Raw genomic sequence first — 21,463 nt, 5'->3', positions numbered from 1 at the left:
AGCCAACAAACCGAAAATCCATAACGCCTCACGGCGTGGAACGATTTTTCAGAGCAAGGTCCGGGCAAAACAAACCGCTCGTTAACCATACAGGTCGCGCGATGCGGAATCAATGACCAATCCCGTTTCGTTCTCTCGTAGCGTTCGTAACCGCATGATAAATGACGAATTGCGCAAACAATCGCGGACCGAACGTGTCCCTATCCGCGCTGGCGCGAGCTGGCGGCCCGATGAAAAGCCAAGGGGAAACGGGCCCGGGGCCCGCGAGGTAGGAAGAGGTGGCCGCGTACCTGAGTGGGAGTATCCGCATGTACCAAGGGGATGCATGTACTTAACGTTCGGTGTGAGTTCCGAGTTGCGAAGGCTTCAATCAACGTGCCGTCGCCCGGGGCCTATCCGATATCAGACATTAGGTACCCACGGCTCCGGCTACGTACTTTAACTCTTTCACGTTCCGACGCCCACGAGCGTGGCCTGCCTCGCCGCTCAGCCGAACTTCAGACTACGTCGAGTCCGAGTGTTCGCCAACGAACGACCCCGAACACGATGTTTAACCCCTCGATGATGACCTTCGGGGAGTGTGCAGAGATCTGAAGTTGGCACCGGATCGAATGCCAGAGTGATTCGGTATGCAGTGGCCGCCATTTTTCTAACACTGTTGCGAAGATAGAGTCCACGATTTTTCTAACACTGTTGCGAAGATAGAGTCCACGATTTTTCTAACACTGTTGCGAAAATAGAGTCCACGAATCTTTGACAGAAGTTGACAGTATATTGGTAGCGTTATCATATTTGGTAGCGTTTAATCCTGCGAAGAGAATTTTTCAGTAGAGTGCAGAGATCTGAAGTTGGCACTGGATGGAATGCCAGAGTGATTCGGTATGCAGTGGCCGCCATTTTTCTAACACTGTTGCGAAGATAGAGACCACGAGTCTTTGACAGAAGTTGACAGTATATTGGTAGCGTTTAATCCTGCGAAGAGAATTTTTGAGTAGAGTGCAGAGATCTGAAGTTGGCACTGGATGGAATGCCAGAGTGATTCGGTATGCAGTGGCCGCCATTTTTCTAACCCTGTTGCGAACATAATGTCCACGAATCTTTGACAGTAGTTGATAGTGTTATATTTGCTAGCGTTTAATCCTCAAAAGAAGGATTTTTGGGTAGAGTGCAACGATCTGAAGTTGGCACTAGATGGAATGCGAATGTGGTATGGTATAATGTGACGAATCTCTCTCTCTGACACTGTTGCGAAGATAGAGTCCACGAATCTTTGACAGTAGTTGATAATGTTATATTTACCAACGTTGAATCCTGAGAAGAGGATTTTTGGGTAGTGTGTAGAGATCTGAAGCTGGCACTGAATGGAATGCGGATGTGATACAGTATAATGTGACAGGTCTCTCTCTAACAATGTTGCAAAAGTAGAGTTCACAAATTCTTGATAGTAGTTGATAGTGTTGTACCTACTGGTATTTAATTCCGCGAACATAACATTTGGGTTGTGTGCGAAGATCTGAAGTTGGCACTGAATAGAATGCGGATGTAGTACAGTACAACATGGCAGGTCCTTTTCTGACAGTGTTGCGAAGATAGAGTTCACGAATCTTTGACAGTAGTTGATAGTGTTGTACCTACTACTGTTTAATCTCGCGAACATAACTTTGAGGTAGTGAGTAGAGATCTGAAGTTGGCACAGGATGGAATGCAAATGTGATACAGTCTAATATGGCGAGTCCTTTTCTGACACTATTGCGAAGGTAGAGTCCACGAATCTTTGATAGAAGTTGATAATATCACATTTACTAGCGTTTAATCCTGTGAAGAGGATTTTTGAATAGTGTGTGGAGATCTGAAGTTGGCACGGAACGGAATGCAAGTGTGATTCGGTATGGTATAGTGGATCCTTTTCTGACACTGTTGCGAAGGTAGAGTACACGAATCTTTGATAGCAGTTGATAGTGTTGCACCTACTGGTATTTAATATATTTAATCCCGCGAACATAATTACCTTCCGGGTAATGTGGAGAGATCTGAAGTTGGCAGCAGATAGAATGAAAGTTTGGTTGATTATAGTGTGACAGGTATTTTTCTGACACTGTTGCGAATGTAGAGTCCACGAATCTTTGATAGTAGTTGATAATGTTGTACCTACTGGTATTTAATCCCGCGAACACAACTTTCGGATAATGTAGAGAGATCTGAAATTGGTAGCAAATGGATGCAAGTTTGGTTGATTATAGCGTTGCAAGTATTTTTCTGACACTCTTGCCAATTTTTAATAGTAGTTGATAGTATCATGTTTCCTAGCGTTTAATCCTACGCAGATGATTTTCTAGTAGTGTGCAAAGATCTGAAGTTGGCACCGAATGCCATACGAATCTCATTGGGTTACAGTGTAACTGATCTTTCTGACATTGTTGCAAGTATTTTTCTGACACTGTTGCCAAGATAGAGTCTACTAATTTTTAATAATAGTTGACACTGCCATATTTACTAGGGTTTAATCCTACGCAGATGATTTTCTAGTAGTGTGCAAAGATCTGAAGTTGGCACCGGATGACATACGGATCTGATGGGGTTACAGTGTAGCTGATATTTCTGATATTGTTGTGAATAATGGGTTCATGAATCTTTGATAGTAGTTGATAGTGTTACATTTACAACTGCTTCATTCTTCAAACCTAGTCTTTATGTAGCGTACAGAGATCTGAAGTTGGCACCAGGTGGAACACGAGTTTTGTTGATTATAGTGTAACGCATATTTTTGTGACACTGCTGTGAAGATCGAGTTCACGAAACTTTGATAGTAATCGATACTGTTACATTTACTGATGTTTAATCTTACGAACATGATCTTCAGATAATGTGCAGAGATCTGAAGTTGGCATCGGATAGAATGCGAGTGTGATTGGCTATGGCGTAGAGAGACTTCCTGATACTGTTGCAAAGATTGGATTCATGGATTCTTGATACCGATTGATAGTGATACATTTGTAGATGTTTGATCCTTCGAAGCTAGTCTTTGTATAGTTTACGGAGATCTGAAGTTGTTGCCGGATGAAATACGAGTTTGATTGGCTATGGTCTAGTGAGGCTTCCTGACATTGCTGCGAAGATTATGTACACGGATTTTTGACAGTGGTTGATCCTGATACATTTTCAGATATTTCATTCTTCATAGCTAGTCTCTAGGTAGTATGTAGTGATCTGAAGTTAGAGTTGGATGAGATGCTGGTCTGATTGGTTATGGTATAGTGAATCTTTCTTGACACTGGTAGGAAGATAGAGTTCACGAATCTTTGATATTACTTCAAACTATTATATTTACTACTGTTTAATCCTACGAACATGATTTTTCTGCTATGTGCAGAGATTTGAAAGTGCCATAAGATACAATACGGATCTGATTGGTTTATGGTGTTGTGGATTTTTCTAACATAGTTGTGAAGATTCAGTACATTTGTAGATGTTTCATCCTTCGAAGCTGATCTTTGTATAGTGAGCAGAGGGATTTAACCTAACCAAGAGAATTCAGCAATTCTTGAAATATTTCAGGGGATATTGAAAATATATATTTAATCCAAAAATTAAATAAATAAATGATTTGACAACGTACTGAATTTTAAAATTTCCTCCCTAGATAGATGAAGTATGTCGTTTATAGTGCATTCTTGATTTAATCTTCATACTAGAATATAATTATCTAAAAGTTTAAGTGGCGAAGTATTTCCTACCTGTTTGATGGTTCAGCAAAATTGAATTAGTTTTGACATTTACTATCATCTATTGGCGTTTATTTTCACGGTAATTTGTAATAGAGTTTATGTCGCTCGAAAGTTAAGTTAATACGACACATATTCCCATAAGACAGTGATGTTAAAATTTTTACTGTAAAGGATTATTATGAAATCAGTTAGTGAATTTAGTCATAAGTTCGTAAGGAATTTAACACGAGAATAACAAGAAATTTAAAAATGGCGTTGCTCCTTTGCCTGACAATACTTATATCACACATCGAATTTCAATAACTTGTCAAACGTTTAACTTATGTATTAAAAAATAAAGTTAATTATTTTTTAAATTTATCTATCGATGAAAAATTACTCAAGAAATTCATAGCAAAATTTGAAACAAACTCGAGGTAAGGATTTTATAATATATCCACAATTATAGCATTAAAAGTATGTATATGAAAATATATTGTATCAACTATACAGTATATCTACAATTTGCTTTCATGACTTTCCACCATTTGTCAAACACCTTTGAGATCTTCTTTTCTCTCCAAACAATTTCTCAAAATAATTTCCACAGGTTTTTATTATTCTACTCAAATTTTTATTTTATTAAAAATTAAATATAGTTAATAATTAAAAATAATTTTATCTTCTATTCAATTTTAAAGTATTTTATGCACACCAAAATAAGAAATAGTCAAATAATTTTATCAGTTAACGATTTGACATATAAAACTTGTCAGCATTTTCTCAAAGCTAAACGAAGACTTTTATGTTATCCAATCCAAAATTTTCCTTCTTAATCTCCACATTTGTAAAATAAAAGTTTCATCACTTGTCACTAGTTTAAAATAAATAATTCTTCATTTGTATTATTATTAATGCAATTTCAATTTTCAGAAAGGGATTTTTCTACAGAAAATTATACCAATTTCTATCTTTTCGTGTATATAAGACAGCTTGGTACCAACAATCGTCGAAAATTCCACTATATCTACCAAGAATCACACAACTTTATTCCCATAAACAACACACATTTCAAAACTAAATAAAAACATAGTCTTACTCTCAAATTTCAAAAGAACGTTTCAAACTTCGAAATTAGTCCTTTAAAGAAAATTCCCTAGAAAATTCCCTAGAAAAATGAATTCTTATCACATTCATTATTCTCTTATAAAAAAATTAATTTCTCTTATCGAATTCCGAGTATTTCTTTTTCATCTCGGCATTTAATCTACAACCACAGATGAACCAAGTTCAGTGTTTCATTATTCGTTACACGTTAGTGATAAATAATTCTACGTTTGAAAAAAATTCCCTAGAAAAGACCCTAGAAAAATTATCTAGAAAATTCCCTGGAAAATTCCCTGGAAAAATTCCCTAGAAAAATATATTTTTATCACATTCATCATTCTCTTATAGAAAAACGAATTTCTTTTATCGAATTCCAAGTATTTCTTTCTCATATCAGCATTTAATGTCCAACCACAGCTGAACCACGTTCAATGTTTAATTATTCATTACACGTTAGTGATAAATAATTCTCCCAGTTGTCCATGTACACGAGATAACCTGGTACCGACACCTGTCGAAAACGCCACGATCTCCTCCAAGAATCGAACAACTTGATTTTCGTAAACGATGTAAACCATAATGGGTATTTTCTGCACAGACGCGAATTTAAGGTATAATGTTGTCAGTCTGTACGAGATCCGGAGAAAGTTGACTTATGCGTTAAAGAATGTTTCAGAACAAGTCATATAAGGCTTGATGTGCACGATAAAGATATACTGTATCCTATATTTCATTCTGACATTACTTTGGATGTAGCGAAAAGTGTTATTTGGAGATATAAAGCAAGATATTTCGCTTATTTTTATGTAAAAGTGTAGTTTCCGAATATTCGGTAAGCTGTAGATCGGTGTTTTCCTCGTAACGTCGATTTTAAGGGATTAAGAGTAATGACTGTGCAGCAAATTTTGTAAAAAGCGTACACGAGTTGCGAAATAAATTGGTCACCGGGTATAAACTTCGTTTTTCTGTCTCGTCATATTTTTTAACAAAACCCTAATTTTTCAGAAGCTTCTTGGATCAGGATTAACTCGTAAATTTGGGGATTAAGATTTATAGATCTGAACCTATTCTACTTTCCTCTATAGATTTATAAATCCCATTTTTAATTCATAAATCAAATATCGTGTATACTCTCTTCATACTGACAGCTTTTCGTTTAATATATATCTTTCTTTAATTTAGTATTAATTTGGGTTAGGTCAAAAAAGAAATATTTTTGAAATGAAATATTGTTTCGAAAATATTTTTTTAATTAATAAGTAACTGTATCAATTAAACAAATAAATCTTTGGATTTAATTTTAAGATTGCAGATTTGATATTATTTATCTCTCTTAATAATGTAAACTTCTTGTATAATACGTATTTATTTTTAATTTCTGATTAATTAATACTGTCAATTTTGTAACTTTTATCTTTGATGAAATAAAATCCTGAATTTTGTATGGAACTAATTTAATAATTATAGATGTAGCGTTTATTATTTAATAATTAATTAAATTTGGATAATTTCTTATTACTCAAAGAGAAAATTTTTCTGAAATGAGTTAGTGTTTGCAAATTTTTGATTTACCGAATAAGTACATGAATTTTATGATTTTATAAACTGGAGTTATTAGAATATTAAAATCGTATATGCAAGTAGGGAATACACTGTCGATCGAATGTAAATAATCACTACACTTTATTATCTGATTCTTCGAGATAAATGACAAGTGAGTTGCTGAAATTTATCTGGTTGAATTGCTCTTAAACTAAGTTACTCAACACTATATTCCAAATGAAGGCTGCATGATTTGCTAAATGGAACCACTTACATCTTTCAATAACTGCATCTTCTATCGAAAGGAATAATGCAGTTTTCTTCATACGATGTTCATGGCTGTTACAACGTGACCTTGCAGTGATCATAGTGTGAAGAATTTGGAAGAATAATATCAAAGCGAACGATTAGTTTTTCCACACCGAGGATTAATTTTTATCACACATTTTTATAAACTATTAGATTTCTGAGAAATTATGTTCACTGTGTAACCATGGTAATATTTATGGCTATTTCCGATGATTTCATCTAGTTCCATGGCAAAATTAGGTTTCACAAACCATAATATTAATATTAGTAATTTTATGCACTTTTAAATAAATTATTTAAATAATTCTCAATATGTAACTTGTGTATTGTAAATTATTGCAAAGAAGTTTACCTATTTTACATATTTATTACTTATGAAACATAATTTCTTAATACATATGTAGATATTTTCCTGAAGTTGAAGATATTGTTGCAAATATTATATTAATTACACTATTCGAAAATGTTTCTAATTATTAAAATTTTGATAAAACTATTATTAAGTATTAAAATTTTCTTCAAAGTAATAAATGATATTTCGGACTAAAGGATTAGTAAAAATTGAAATATATATAAATTCTAATGATTTACAGATATAAATGCTTTACAACCACTTGTTTCCTTCTAATCTAAGAGTATTAAAATTTTGTTAACAAATAATAAATGATATTTCGGACTAAAAGGTTAGTAAAAATTGAAATATATACCAATTTTAATTGCAATTAAAAATATAAATGCTTTACGACTATTGGTTTTCCTGTAATTTAATATTTCAAACTTAAATATTGCAAACATATTACACAATTGCTAATAGTAAAATTACTAAGTAAACTGAAGTTGTTGATTTACTGATTTAAAAAATGAAATACTCAACAATTTATATACACCACGTCAATATTTTAAAAATTGCCAGGATTTTAAAAAAGCCCATTCAAGATGGCAAATATTCTCCTAACTACTATAAAATTATTCACTATAATATAGAAAATCAAGTATTTACAAGTTTCACACGTACAGTAAGTGACGAAATATTTTTCCACCAACCAACAATCTTCCACAAAACATCAATCTCAGAAATAATAATCAATTATTCGCATACTCGCAACATTAACAAATTCGAACAAATTACGTTACAACGCAACCCCAACAAGAGCACCAAAACCTCGCGTAATTACCGAACGATAAATCCACCAGCGTGTCAACAACGAAAACCACGAACTTAAATTAATCTCGCAACAGAAACATAATTCAAACATTTCAATCAACGTTCTACAAAACTCAATTAAACCATAAGAAACTATAATACAAAGAAGTGCGATTACCCCCGGATAATTCTAGGGTATTTATTCTAGGGTCTCCATTGCACAGGGAGCCGACACACAGAAAATCGTTCGATATTCCCGTATAAAAAAAGAAAAATAGGAAAAAGATCATTAAACCCTCTCAAAAGAGTCATCATCACCCAATTTGAGAACGTGAGTGGGCATTGAAACAAAACTAAAATAGAAACAACGATTTTCCGATTCCCGTGATGATAATTGGCCAGCCTGCATAATGGAGGCCGCGAATCGAAGTCGTAAAGCGCGTGCGCCGGCTCGCGCGCGCTTATTCGAAACCTTTCATCGTTTCTGATGGGAAAGGATAACGCTCGGAGCTCCTCATCTGGCCCGAATTAATTCACGCTTTCGCGGGCCCGAATTAAACGGTTTGCGTAACTCGAAGATGAAATGCGTTCGAAGAAGGTCACTCGAGGCGTGGAAGGGTAAAAGGGGGGAGGGGGGAAAAAAGGAGGCGAAACGTTTAACGGGCGGGGAATAATTCACTCGAAGCGCATCGTAAAACCATTAACATCGGCTGTAAAAGTTGCGTCTGCTCTTTGAAAAGGTGCCCCGAGAGGAGACCGACGTTGCAAACGTTAATCCCGTTTCGTTGCCAGTCGTTTCTGCAATCTTTATTCCCATTGGCCGAGTAAACAGTCGCTCGAGATGATCCTTGGAAACCATTCGATTTGCCATTAGGTTCGTTCGAAACTGGATTTGAGGCAATGTCGCTCGTCTTAAATATTGCGAAATTATTTCCTTATCTTGTCAATCGTCGCGAGAAATCGTGAAATGGCGAAGTGTCCGAAAAAATTTTGCGCTGGAGTGTATGTTGAGTTTGAAATAAATTTTTAAGTAATTCTGTTGATTATGGGAATGTGAAATGGAATGAGAAAAATAAAATTTGTTTAATTATGCTTTTAAGTGTGCGATATTTCCTGCTTGGGATTCACTTATGTATTGTTATTTTTGCTAATTTCAGGGTTAAATAATTTTTAGTTGCATGAAAATGAATTACAGTATATATGTAGTATTGTACTTTATGCAATTGAAAATGTAAAAGTTTGCTTTATATTCGTGGATAGTGATGTGTGACAGTAAATAAAAATTTCTAATTACTTATCGAAATTGAGGGATGATTGAAAATTTTATTATTCCTATAGCTTCCAATTTTATTATACTTTCCAATTCACCATTTGCAATTTTTGATATAAAAATAGTTCAATAAATCCTCCAACAACTTTTCGTTCAAATTGCGAAATGGCAAATTGTTCGAAAAAATTTTGCACTGGAGTGTATGTTGGGTTTGAGACGAATTTTTAAGTAACTCTTTCGATTATGGCAATGTGAAATGGAGTGAGAAAAATAAAATTTGTTTAATTATGCTATTAATCGTGCGATATTTCCTGTTTGGGATTCATTTTTGTATTGTTATTATTGCTAATTTCAGGATTGTAATTAATTTTTAGTTATATGAAAATGAATTACAATATATGTGCGGTATATTATTCTTTATGCAATTGAAAATGCAAAAATTTGTCTTATATTCGTGATGAGTGAAGTGTGACAGTAAATAAAAGTTAATAATTACTTATCAAAATTCAGGGATGAATGAAAATTTTACTATTCCAATAGCTTCCAATTTTCCTGCACTTTGCAATTCACCATTTGCAATTTTTGATACAAAAATAGTTCAATAAACCCTCCAACAACTTTTCGTTCAACGTCCTTAAATAAAATCTCCATTTCCATTCTTAAATTAAAATCATTTAAATTCGCGATAATAATAATTCGCAAATTTTTGCTCGCCTCTTAAAATAATTATTTCTACTAAACAAAAATTAAATAACTCAATCACGTACCATGGTGTATCGATGCCTACGTCAATGAATTAGAGTTAAATGCAGAAAAAAGCAAAAGTGTAATTAAGGAAATTAAATATTTTATATCAGTGCATGTAATTTTATTAACAACTTTTACGAACTAAAATTACAGGCAACTCGGTTATTACAAAGCAGTGAAATAGTGCTTTTTCGCGTGTTGGATATTTATACACGTCGAAGGACTGTGTTTGCAATGTGGAAAATTTACAAAGTATTAAATCGCAGTTACACGAAAGAAATCGTAATTCATATACCGCGCGATAAAACGTTTTTAACATTCGTTCCTACTGTTATTATGTTATCACATAAATTAAGTTCTTATGCGTCGGACCATGCGGGATACATGCCGATCATGATGAATGAAGGTGAACAGAACGATAAGCGACGGCACTTTCATCGTATCCCCATGTTGCATACACCGATATGCTTTTTATGCTAAATCGTTTATGGCAAATTATTCAATGCTAAATCATTAAATAATTTATAACGAATATTCGATGCTAAATAAATGACAGATCTCCGATCCCATCAATCTTTGCTCGCTACTTTTACACAAACTTTAAACACCTTTCTAACAAAAAATTATTACAATAAATAACCGATTATTATAATTTTCATTATTCCAATCAACGTTCGATACAATGTTTGTATGTATTTTATTTACAGTGTATATATTCGAGTAATAAAATACGTACAAACTGTCTCACTTTTATAATAAATAATAATCACAAAATATCTTGTAAATTTATAAATGGACTTTAAAAGCTTAAATAAAAATTTTATTTAAATATATGATATATTTTAAGCCAAATTATAGTGATTTAAAAGAAGGTTGTTTAAAATTGGTAATATATCACGGAAAAAATTGCGAATAATTTTTTCTTTTTAAATATTCGTGGTATAATTTTGCATGGAATTATGGAATAAATATTTTTGTTCTCATATCGCGAATGAAATGGTATTCTGCGGTTCTGACAAGTAGAAATCCTTTCGTTTCCGCTGACGTCGGACGGCCTCAGCCTCGCGAGTTTAGCGACGGTTCCAACAGAAAACGGAAGTGCACGAAGTGCCATAAAGCGCACAGTATAGACGCGTCTATCAAAACTACTGCCTCTCGATGAGCTAATAAACTGGAATAATGTTTACTCGAAATAACACTCGGAACATAATAACACTTGAACATCAATTAATCAATGACCAAGATCCCAGGTATCACGTTATAAATATTCGATTTCAAAATTGAGAGACAGACAACTATATTCACAACTACAGATCCAGAAGAAGTCTCTCAAAAACAGCTCACAATTCATCATTTCCTCCAGTTTCCTATTTTCCATTCGTCAATAAACTATTGTTCGCTTTCAATCTCAAAACTCAATTCTATCAGTCACACAAGAACAGTCACCTAACAGTCATCTCGTGTCAATAAGCAAGATCCTACAAATTTTCTGTATTCCTCGCAATAAATTACTACATTATACTACCCTCACAACCATATCTAGACCCAAAATTCCATTTTTCTTCACTTTACATCAAAGAAAGATTGCAATTGAAAATGCAAAAATTTGTCTTATATTCGTGATGAGTGAAGTGTGACAGTAAATAAAAGTTAATACTTTTCCCAAGCTCGCAAACTCGAAAACATTGGCTACCTTATAGTCAGCTGAGGAAACACGACACTCCAAGTAAGAATTTTCAAAAGACAGTTAACTGCTAGACTATACTACCCTCACAACCATAGCTAGACCTAAAATTCCAATTTTCTTCATTTCATATCCAAGAAAGATTTTTCCCAAACTCGTAAACTCGAAAACATTGGCTACCTCAAAGACAGCTGAGGAAACACAACACTCCAAGTAAGAATTTTCAAAACACAGTTAATTGCTAGACTATACTACCCTCACAATCATATCTAGACCCTAAAATCATTTAAATTCGCGATAATAATAATTCGCAAATTTTTGCTCGCCTCTTAAAATAATTATTTCTACTAAACAAAAATTAAATAACTCAATCACGTACCATGGTGTATCGATGCCTACGTCAATGAATTAGAGTTAAATGCAGAAAAAAGCAAAAGTGTAATTAAGGAAATTAAATATTTTATATCAGTGCATGTAATTTTATTAACAACTTTTACGAACTAAAATTACAGGCAACTCGGTTATTACAAAGCAGTGAAATAGTGCTTTTTCGCGTGTTGGATATTTATACACGTCGAAGGACTGTGTTTGCAATGTGGAAAATTTACAAAGTATTAAATCGCAGTTACACGAAAGAAATCGTAATTCATATACCGCGCGATAAAACGTTTTTAACATTCGTTCCTACTGTTATTATGTTATCACATAAATTAAGTTCTTATGCGTCGGACCATGCGGGATACATGCCGATCATGATGAATGAAGGTGAACAGAACGATAAGCGACGGCACTTTCATCGTATCCCCATGTTGCATACACCGATATGCTTTTTATGCTAAATCGTTTATGGCAAATTATTCAATGCTAAATCATTAAATAATTTATAACGAATATTCGATGCTAAATAAATGACAGATCTCCGATCCCATCAATCTTTGCTCGCTACTTTTACACAAACTTTAAACACCTTTCTAACAAAAAATTATTACAATAAATAACCGATTATTATAATTTTCATTATTCCAATCAACGTTCGATACAATGTTTGTATGTATTTTATTTACAGTGTATATATTCGAGTAATAAAATACGTACAAACTGTCTCACTTTTATAATAAATAATAATCACAAAATATCTTGTAAATTTATAAATGGACTTTAAAAGCTTAAATAAAAATTTTATCAAGCTCGCAAACTCGGAAACAAAACATTCGCTGCCTCAAAGTCAGCTGAGGAAACACGACACTCCGAGTAAGAATTTTCAAAAGACAATTAATTGCTACACTATACTACCCTCACAACCGTATCTAGACCCAAACTTCCATTCTTCTTCACTCTACATCCAAGAAAGATTTTTCCCAAGCTCGCAAACTCGAAAACATTGGCTACCTCAAAGACAGCTGAGGCAACACTACGACACGAATTGCTATACTATACTACCCTCACAATCATATCTAGACCTTGCAATTCACCATTTGCAATTTTTGATACAAAAATAGTTCAATAAACCCTCCAACAACTTTTCGTTCAACGTCCTTAAATAAAATCTCCATTTCCATTCTTAAATTAAAATCATTTAAATTCGCGATAATAATAATTCGCAAATTTTTGCTCGCCTCTTAAAATAATTATTTCTACTAAACAAAAATTAAATAACTCAATCACGTACCATGGTGTATCGATGCCTACGTCAATGAATTAGAGTTAAATGCAGAAAAAAGCAAAAGTGTAATTAAGGAAATTAAATATTTTATATCAGTGCATGTAATTTTATTAACAACTTTTACGAACTAAAATTACAGGCAACTCGGTTATTACAAAGCAGTGAAATAGTGCTTTTTCGCGTGTTGGATATTTATACACGTCGAAGGACTGTGTTTGCAATGTGGAAAATTTACAAAGTATTAAATCGCAGTTACACGAAAGAAATCGTAATTCATATACCGCGCGATAAAACGTTTTTAACATTCGTTCCTACTGTTATTATGTTATCACATAAATTAAGTTCTTATGCGTCGGACCATGCGGGATACATGCCGATCATGATGAATGAAGGTGAACAGAACGATAAGCGACGGCACTTTCATCGTATCCCCATGTTGCATACACCGATATGCTTTTTATGCTAAATCGTTTATGGCAAATTATTCAATGCTAAATCATTAAATAATTTATAACGAATATTCGATGCTAAATAAATGACAGATCTCCGATCCCATCAATCTTTGCTCGCTACTTTTACACAAACTTTAAACACCTTTCTAACAAAAAATTATTACAATAAATAACCGATTATTATAATTTTCATTATTCCAATCAACGTTCGATACAATGTTTGTATGTATTTTATTTACAGTGTATATATTCGAGTAATAAAATACGTACAAACTGTCTCACTTTTATAATAAATAATAATCACAAAATATCTTGTAAATTTATAAATGGACTTTAAAAGCTTAAATAAAAATTTTATTTAAATATATGATATATTTTAAGCCAAATTATAGTGATTTAAAAGAAGGTTGTTTAAAATTGGTAATATATCACGGAAAAAATTGCGAATAATTTTTTCTTTTTAAATATTCGTGGTATAATTTTGCATGGAATTATGGAATAAATATTTTTGTTCTCATATCGCGAATGAAATGGTATTCTGCGGTTCTGACAAGTAGAAATCCTTTCGTTTCCGCTGACGTCGGACGGCCTCAGCCTCGCGAGTTTAGCGACGGTTCCAACAGAAAACGGAAGTGCACGAAGTGCCATAAAGCGCACAGTATAGACGCGTCTATCAAAACTACTGCCTCTCGATGAGCTAATAAACTGGAATAATGTTTACTCGAAATAACACTCGGAACATAATAACACTTGAACATCAATTAATCAATGACCAAGATCCCAGGTATCACGTTATAAATATTCGATTTCAAAATTGAGAGACAGACAACTATATTCACAACTACAGATCCAGAAGAAGTCTCTCAAAAACAGCTCACAATTCATCATTTCCTCCAGTTTCCTATTTTCCATTCGTCAATAAACTATTGTTCGCTTTCAATCTCAAAACTCAATTCTATCAGTCACACAAGAACAGTCACCTAACAGTCATCTCGTGTCAATAAGCAAGATCCTACAAATTTTCTGTATTCCTCGCAATAAATTACTACATTATACTACCCTCACAACCATATCTAGACCCAAAATTCCATTTTTCTTCACTTTACATCAAAGAAAGACTTTTCCCAAGCTCGCAAACTCGAAAACATTGGCTACCTTATAGTCAGCTGAGGAAACACGACACTCCAAGTAAGAATTTTCAAAAGACAGTTAACTGCTAGACTATACTACCCTCACAACCATAGCTAGACCTAAAATTCCAATTTTCTTCATTTCATATCCAAGAAAGATTTTTCCCAAACTCGTAAACTCGAAAACATTGGCTACCTCAAAGACAGCTGAGGAAACACAACACTCCAAGTAAGAATTTTCAAAACACAGTTAATTGCTAGACTATACTACCCTCACAATCATATCTAGACCCAAACTTCCATTTTTCTTCACTCTACATCCAAGAAAAATTCATCCCAAGCTCGCAAACTCGGAAACAAAACATTCGCTGCCTCAAAGTCAGCTGAGGAAACACGACACTCCGAGTAAGAATTTTCAAAAGACAATTAATTGCTACACTATACTACCCTCACAACCGTATCTAGACCCAAACTTCCATTCTTCTTCACTCTACATCCAAGAAAGATTTTTCCCAAGCTCGCAAACTCGAAAACATTGGCTACCTCAAAGACAGCTGAGGCAACACTACGACACGAATTGCTATACTATACTACCCTCACAATCATATCTAGACCTAAACTTCCATTTTTCTTCACTCTACATCCAAGAAAAATTCATCCCAAGCTCGCAAACTCGGAAACAAAACATTCGCTGCCTCAAAGTCAGCTGAGGAAACACGACACTTGGAGTAAGAATTTGCAGAAGACAATTAATTGCTACACTATACTACCCTCACAACCGTATCTAGACCCAAACTTCCATTCTTCTTCACTCTACATCCAAGAAAAATTTTTCCCAAGCTCGCAAACTTGAAAACATTGGCTACCTCAAAGACAGCTGAGGTGACACTACGACACGAATTGCTATACTATACTACCCTCAGAACCATATCTAGACCTAAGATTCCGATGATGGTTACGGGAGGGTTATAACTCAGAAGAGATGCTCACTCTGACCTACCTTGAAAAGGATATCCAGTGAAATACGGTGCCATGTTCAGGGTGCTGACTGCCATCTAGCTGCTAGCCGTTGTCCAGGACGTAGAATCACGGAGCCAGCACAACCGGGCGTGGAGATGAACCGAGAACGGTAACCAGCTTGAAAGGTCCTCTTGCTTACCACCCTCTGAACAGAGTTCCCTTGATCACAACACTGGAACGAACGCAACGATGCTTCCGCGGCGGCGAAGGAGCGAGCTCGAGATGTCCCCTAGAACGAATCGGGCTACCGTTGGTCGCGGAACGGGGGTCTGTGTGCGCTGGGACGAGGGGAAGAACGGACTTTTTTTGGTGAAACGGATCGTGAGACCTGTTTGCTTCGGGGTCTCGGCTCGAACTGTTCGGCTGCCGATTCGGTCGGAGGCTGGCGGCAAAGGAGGCTGAGGGAAAAGAAAGGAAAAGAAAGGCCGGTAACACGGAGGGCAAAGAAGGCTCCGCCTTCGTTCCGGGGCCCTGTCGAGGAGGGAACATCTGGGTCCAAGAGCACCTTGATGGCTCTAGTCGAGCGGTGCATTGGTCACCTCGAAGGTGACCCCCTGAAGGCGGAGGTGGTCTTTTCCATGACTCCGCCCGACCTTCTCCTTTCCTTCACGGGCGCAGGCCTGTCCAGCTATGCTCTCCACGCGTTTTCTCCTCGCTCCTTTGATGTCCGACCGGCGGAGGAAGGATCGGTAGCTAAACGAAATATGTAACGACGCTTAATCGATTATGATCCTTGCGCGATAAGATCCTCCATTTCCAATCGGATTCGTCGCTGGTTATTCCTTGCTATTTCCGGCTCAATTTTTCCATACTTTTCCAGCATTCTTCTCACTTCGTTCCTGCGAATTAGCCCGCTTTGGTTATAGGTATATACACGATTTATCGTTCGTTTCGCTGATGTTTATTTGCCTTGGATGAAGTTCGTTAATGGACCGACTTCGCGTTCAGCTGATCGAAAATAGAAATGGCTGCTGCAGCTTCGGCTCACCGGCTGGTGAGGGATGTGGGTGAAATTGGTGGAAACAGAGTTGCTCGTTTGTTGGAATTTTTGGAAGGAAATGTTAATTGTGTGTCAGTGGATGATGATTTTCGTGGCTTTGGAAGAGGTGTTGGTTGGTTGTAGTGTTGGTTAAGTATCTTAATATTGTTTGAATATTATATTTTATTATACCTTTTTGTATTTTAATATTATAGTTATTGCATTATTATATTGTAATAATGTAATGTCGTATATGTCGTATATGGTGGCAGCTGTAGAGTTGTGTTAAGTATAATATTAAGAGTAGAAATTGTGTAATTATTATATTTTTGGAAGTTAAATATTTTCATATTTATTATACTTAATTATACTTTCTATATTTTCAATTTTTATAATATTGGGTCTTGTTTGTAATTTGTTATGCTGTTGACAATGTTACTATGGTGTTATGTTATGTGTGATGTTGAGAGAAGAAATTGTGTAATTATTATATTTTTAGAAGTTAAATATTTTCATATTTATTATACTTAATTATACTATCTGTATCTTCCATTTTTGTAATATTGGGTCTTATTTGTGATTTGTTATGCTGTTGACAAAGTTACTATGGCGTTATGTTTTGTGTGATGTTGAGAATAGGAATTGTATGGTTATTATATTTTTAAAAGTTATATCTATTATAGTTTGTTATATTATTTTTGTTTTTATTTCTTATTATTTTGAGGCTTCTTTGTGATTTGTGGTTTCTGTCGATGAAGTTATTATGGTGAAATGTTAGCAACAGAAGTTATATGATTATTACATTTTAAGAAGTAACGTTTATCATATTTCTGTAGAAATTTCATATTTTAATGTTATAATTATTATATTATTCTATGGTAGCAAATAATTGTAATATTACTGTGTCTGTTTAAAATCATGTCAATTTTCTTGTTCGGTATTCGGAACCAATACCATAAATATTACGTGTATATGTACATGCGTACATTTATAACCATATAAAATTCAGTAACATTAGAAAATCTGTATGTCTATTAACGAAATACTAATGAAACAAGTTATTTTAATGAATTTTAAGGAAAGTTGACTTATATTAAGTTGCATATTATTTGTTTAATTATCTGTTACTTGATTTACTTTTTAATAGGTTGATGATCGACACAGCAATCTGTGTTACAGGAAATTAAATTTAATCAAAAATCTTTTTCGCAATAATTGAAGAAGCAAATAAAAATTAAAAAGTATTTACCTAAATTAGAGTAGACATACTATAAAATCACATGAATTACATTTCACATGTTGAATATTTATATATTTTAATACCAAATAAAGATCACAGGAAATGCTAAAATATTCAAAATACAATTATAAAATACAATTATTAAAAATAAAATTATTCGTGTATAAAGAAGTACTGTTTTAATAAATAGTGCTATGATCAAGCATTAAAATGTCCCTTTAACATTTATTCTACTGTAATTATATGGAACGTGAATACATAAAATCTTCGAAGAAAAATGTTTATTTACATAGTCAGCTTTTCATAGATAATTCTCAATAATTCTTAAGCAATGTGTGACCATGGCGTCGGAAACAAATGAAGGACATACTTAGTAAAAGTGACTTGTTTCTGTAGCAAATTTTTCTGTGATGGACTCCTTATTATGTGCATCCTTACTTATTATTATGTGCATCCTTATTAACATTATGTATATATTACGTGTATCTTTATTAATACGTAGTAATAGATTTTTAAAATTGTGGTCATTAAAACAGATATAGTCGATTAACCATCTGCACTCGACGATCTTTTGGCTAAAAATGAGTAGCGATATTTCTTTTAGTAATAAATAAAAAATCGCATAATAATTAACACGTAGAATTATTTGATTTTCATAGCTCGCACACCGTTACATTATCTTAAATTTGACAAATTAATTAATATCGATCTTCGAAATTTTATCTAATGGTGACTGACGGTCGCCTCTCGATTGCAAAGTGTTAATAAACACAATACTTTGACTTTTATACTAGAAATTTGCAAAATTATGCGGTAGGAGAATGAACATTCTGATTTTTCATTGGTTTCGTATTGTTCAGAAATTAACACCTCGCTTTGACTGCATGTCACAGCTTTTATTACAGAAAAATAATAGTACAACAGTGTTAATTATGTACTTAATTTTATCCCACCTTTTTCTATACAATTACTGTTATAAATATTATAAGTAATAATAAAAATAGTATTATAATAGTAACATTATATTTTGGAAGTAATATTAATAATATTCTAATACTAGTCTTATATAGTAGTATCAATAATATTGTAATAGTAGCATTATATAATAGTGATATTAATAATACTGTAATATATTGTAGAAACACTGCAGTATTATATAACAGTAATATTAATATTATATGACATAAAGTAGTATTAATAATTAACAATAATATTGCAACAGCAATTTCATACAATACTAATATTATAAAAATATTGCATTAGTAAAATCTTAATAACGTTTGCACAGTTTCACTAATACAGTACTACTAATATTACTATTATAAGATTAATATTTATATTAGTAATATTGTATTAATAAAATTCTGTAATATTAATATTATTATCATTGTATTGATAAAATTCTATAATAGTATCATTAATAATATCGTAACCTAAAATAGCAATATTACAATTATTTATAATTTAAATAAATACATCAAACATCAATAATTACCAAATAGTCGTTTCAAACATCCCTCATCCAATCTCAATACTTATCTACATTCCATCCGATATAGAAACCCACGATTCGTAAATTAATTGAGTGCATTTGTAAAATTTTATATAGTAATATGGCTAGCATTAGTAAAACTGTACAAACATTAATATTTATATTAGTAAAATTATATAACTATACCATTAGTAATATTGTATTAATAAAATTCTGTAATATTAATATTATTACCACTGTATTAATAAATCCTATAATAGTATCATTAATAATATCGTAACCTAAAATACCAATATTGCAATTATTTATAATTTAAATAAATACATCAGACATCAATAATTACCAAATAGACATTCAAACATCACTCCTCCAATCTCAGCACCTATCTACATTCCATCCAACATAGAAACCATAGAAACCATTCGTCGATCCTGCAGTAAAAGGAACACTTAATTCAAACTTAAGCTCAATCTTAATCGAGTGCATTAGTAAAATTTTATATAGTAATATTGGTAGTATTAATGAAACTGCACAATCATTAATATTTATCATAGTAAAATTGTGTAGCAATACTTCTAATAATATTATATTAATAAATTTCTGTAATATTAATATTATTACCATTGTATTAATAAATCCTATAATAGTATCATTAATAATATCGTAACCTAAAATAGTAATATTACAATTATTTATAATTTAAATAAATACGTCAAACATCAATAATTACCAAATACTCGTTTCAAACATCCCCTCATCCAATCTCAATACTTATCCACATTCCATCCGATATAGAAACCCACGATTCGTCGATCCTGCAATAAAAAGAACACCCAATTCAAACGTAGACTGGATCTTAATTGAAAGTTTGGTCACTTCGACTTCCTCCAGAACGATGGAAAACCTTGCTTTATCGGAATCGCAAGCGTTCATCACGAAAGCCGACGAGATAACCCTGGCAAAAGTTGCATCGCGTGATTCGACCAATGAGATCGTGTAAAGTTCAAAGAGGTCTGTTTCACACGTACGCACACATACGCGTTTCAGTGCCTGTGATTCGATTCGCATCGTTAATTAAAATTAATTGCATTTGCCGAGTAATCGTGCGTTTAATTGAATCGTGGAATCCCAGAGGTCGATTGTCCATCCCCCTATCGATCATGGGATCGAAAATTTCTCCCGTCTGCATCTCGATGCATCCACTCACTTCGTTTACTTTCTCAAGAAATTCTTTCAGCTTCTCGAAAGTCCTAACCTTGGATGATTTACTGTTAATCAATTATTTTTATTAAATTTAATTTAATTCTTTCATTTCTGATTTAGAAATATGTCATAAAGTTCAAGGGATCACATAGATGATTATACTGACAATGAATAACATGACTCTGGAAATATTTGTGTCCGGAATTGAATTGAAAAATAGTTTAAATAATTTATTTCTTCAAATTTAATTTTATGACTGACTTTTATTTTTATTTAATAAATCGTAGAATTATTATAGTATTTAGTGCATCATGTTGACTATGTGGTGTGAATTTGGAAATGTTTGTGTCTGGGATTGTACATTTTTAGGTTTAAATCCATAAATTTCGTTTATATTTGAAATAAGTAAGTTGATTAATGGAAGATTATTGTTTTCTTATTGTTTAAGGCTTAATTAGAATTTTCGAAATTGTGTAAAAACATTTGATATCTGATTCATCGATGACAAGAATTTTTAGCCAATTTTTATTTATTTTTATCGTATTAGGAGATGTTTTAAATTAAATATTATCGAATATTGTATTTATCGAAAATACGAGCTCGATTAATCCTTCTCGAATTTTAATTATTTAATACAATAGAAAATTTAATTATTTTATTAGAAGTTATGCAGAAATTTTATACAAAAATTTTGCAAGTACTTTGAGATAGCGATTTTATCAACTAATATATTCACTATTTATTAAGATCATTTTATTTATCAAGCACTTTCGAGAT

The 21,463-nt window shown here is 33.1% G+C and overlaps 1 protein-coding gene across 1 annotated transcript in view; it reads right to left on the bottom strand.

Moving 5' to 3' along the window:
- Positions 1-15,807, bottom strand: part of LOC108547447 (protein gooseberry) — a 58,998-nt gene extending 43,191 nt beyond the window's left edge. The window contains exon 1 of the mRNA XM_017899978.1: positions 15,753-15,807. Coding sequence (XP_017755467.1) covers positions 15,753-15,807 — 55 coding nt within the window. The remainder of the gene's footprint in view (positions 1-15,752) is intronic.
- Positions 15,808-21,463: the final 5,656 nt, after the last annotated feature.

This window comes from Eufriesea mexicana, unplaced genomic scaffold (genome assembly GCF_001483705.2).
Source record: "Eufriesea mexicana isolate 0111107269 unplaced genomic scaffold, ASM148370v2 scaffold1030, whole genome shotgun sequence".
NCBI lineage: Eukaryota > Metazoa > Arthropoda > Insecta > Hymenoptera > Apidae > Eufriesea > Eufriesea mexicana.
Note: the sequence above shows the minus strand (reverse complement) of the source record. Positions and strands in the feature narration are given on the sequence as shown.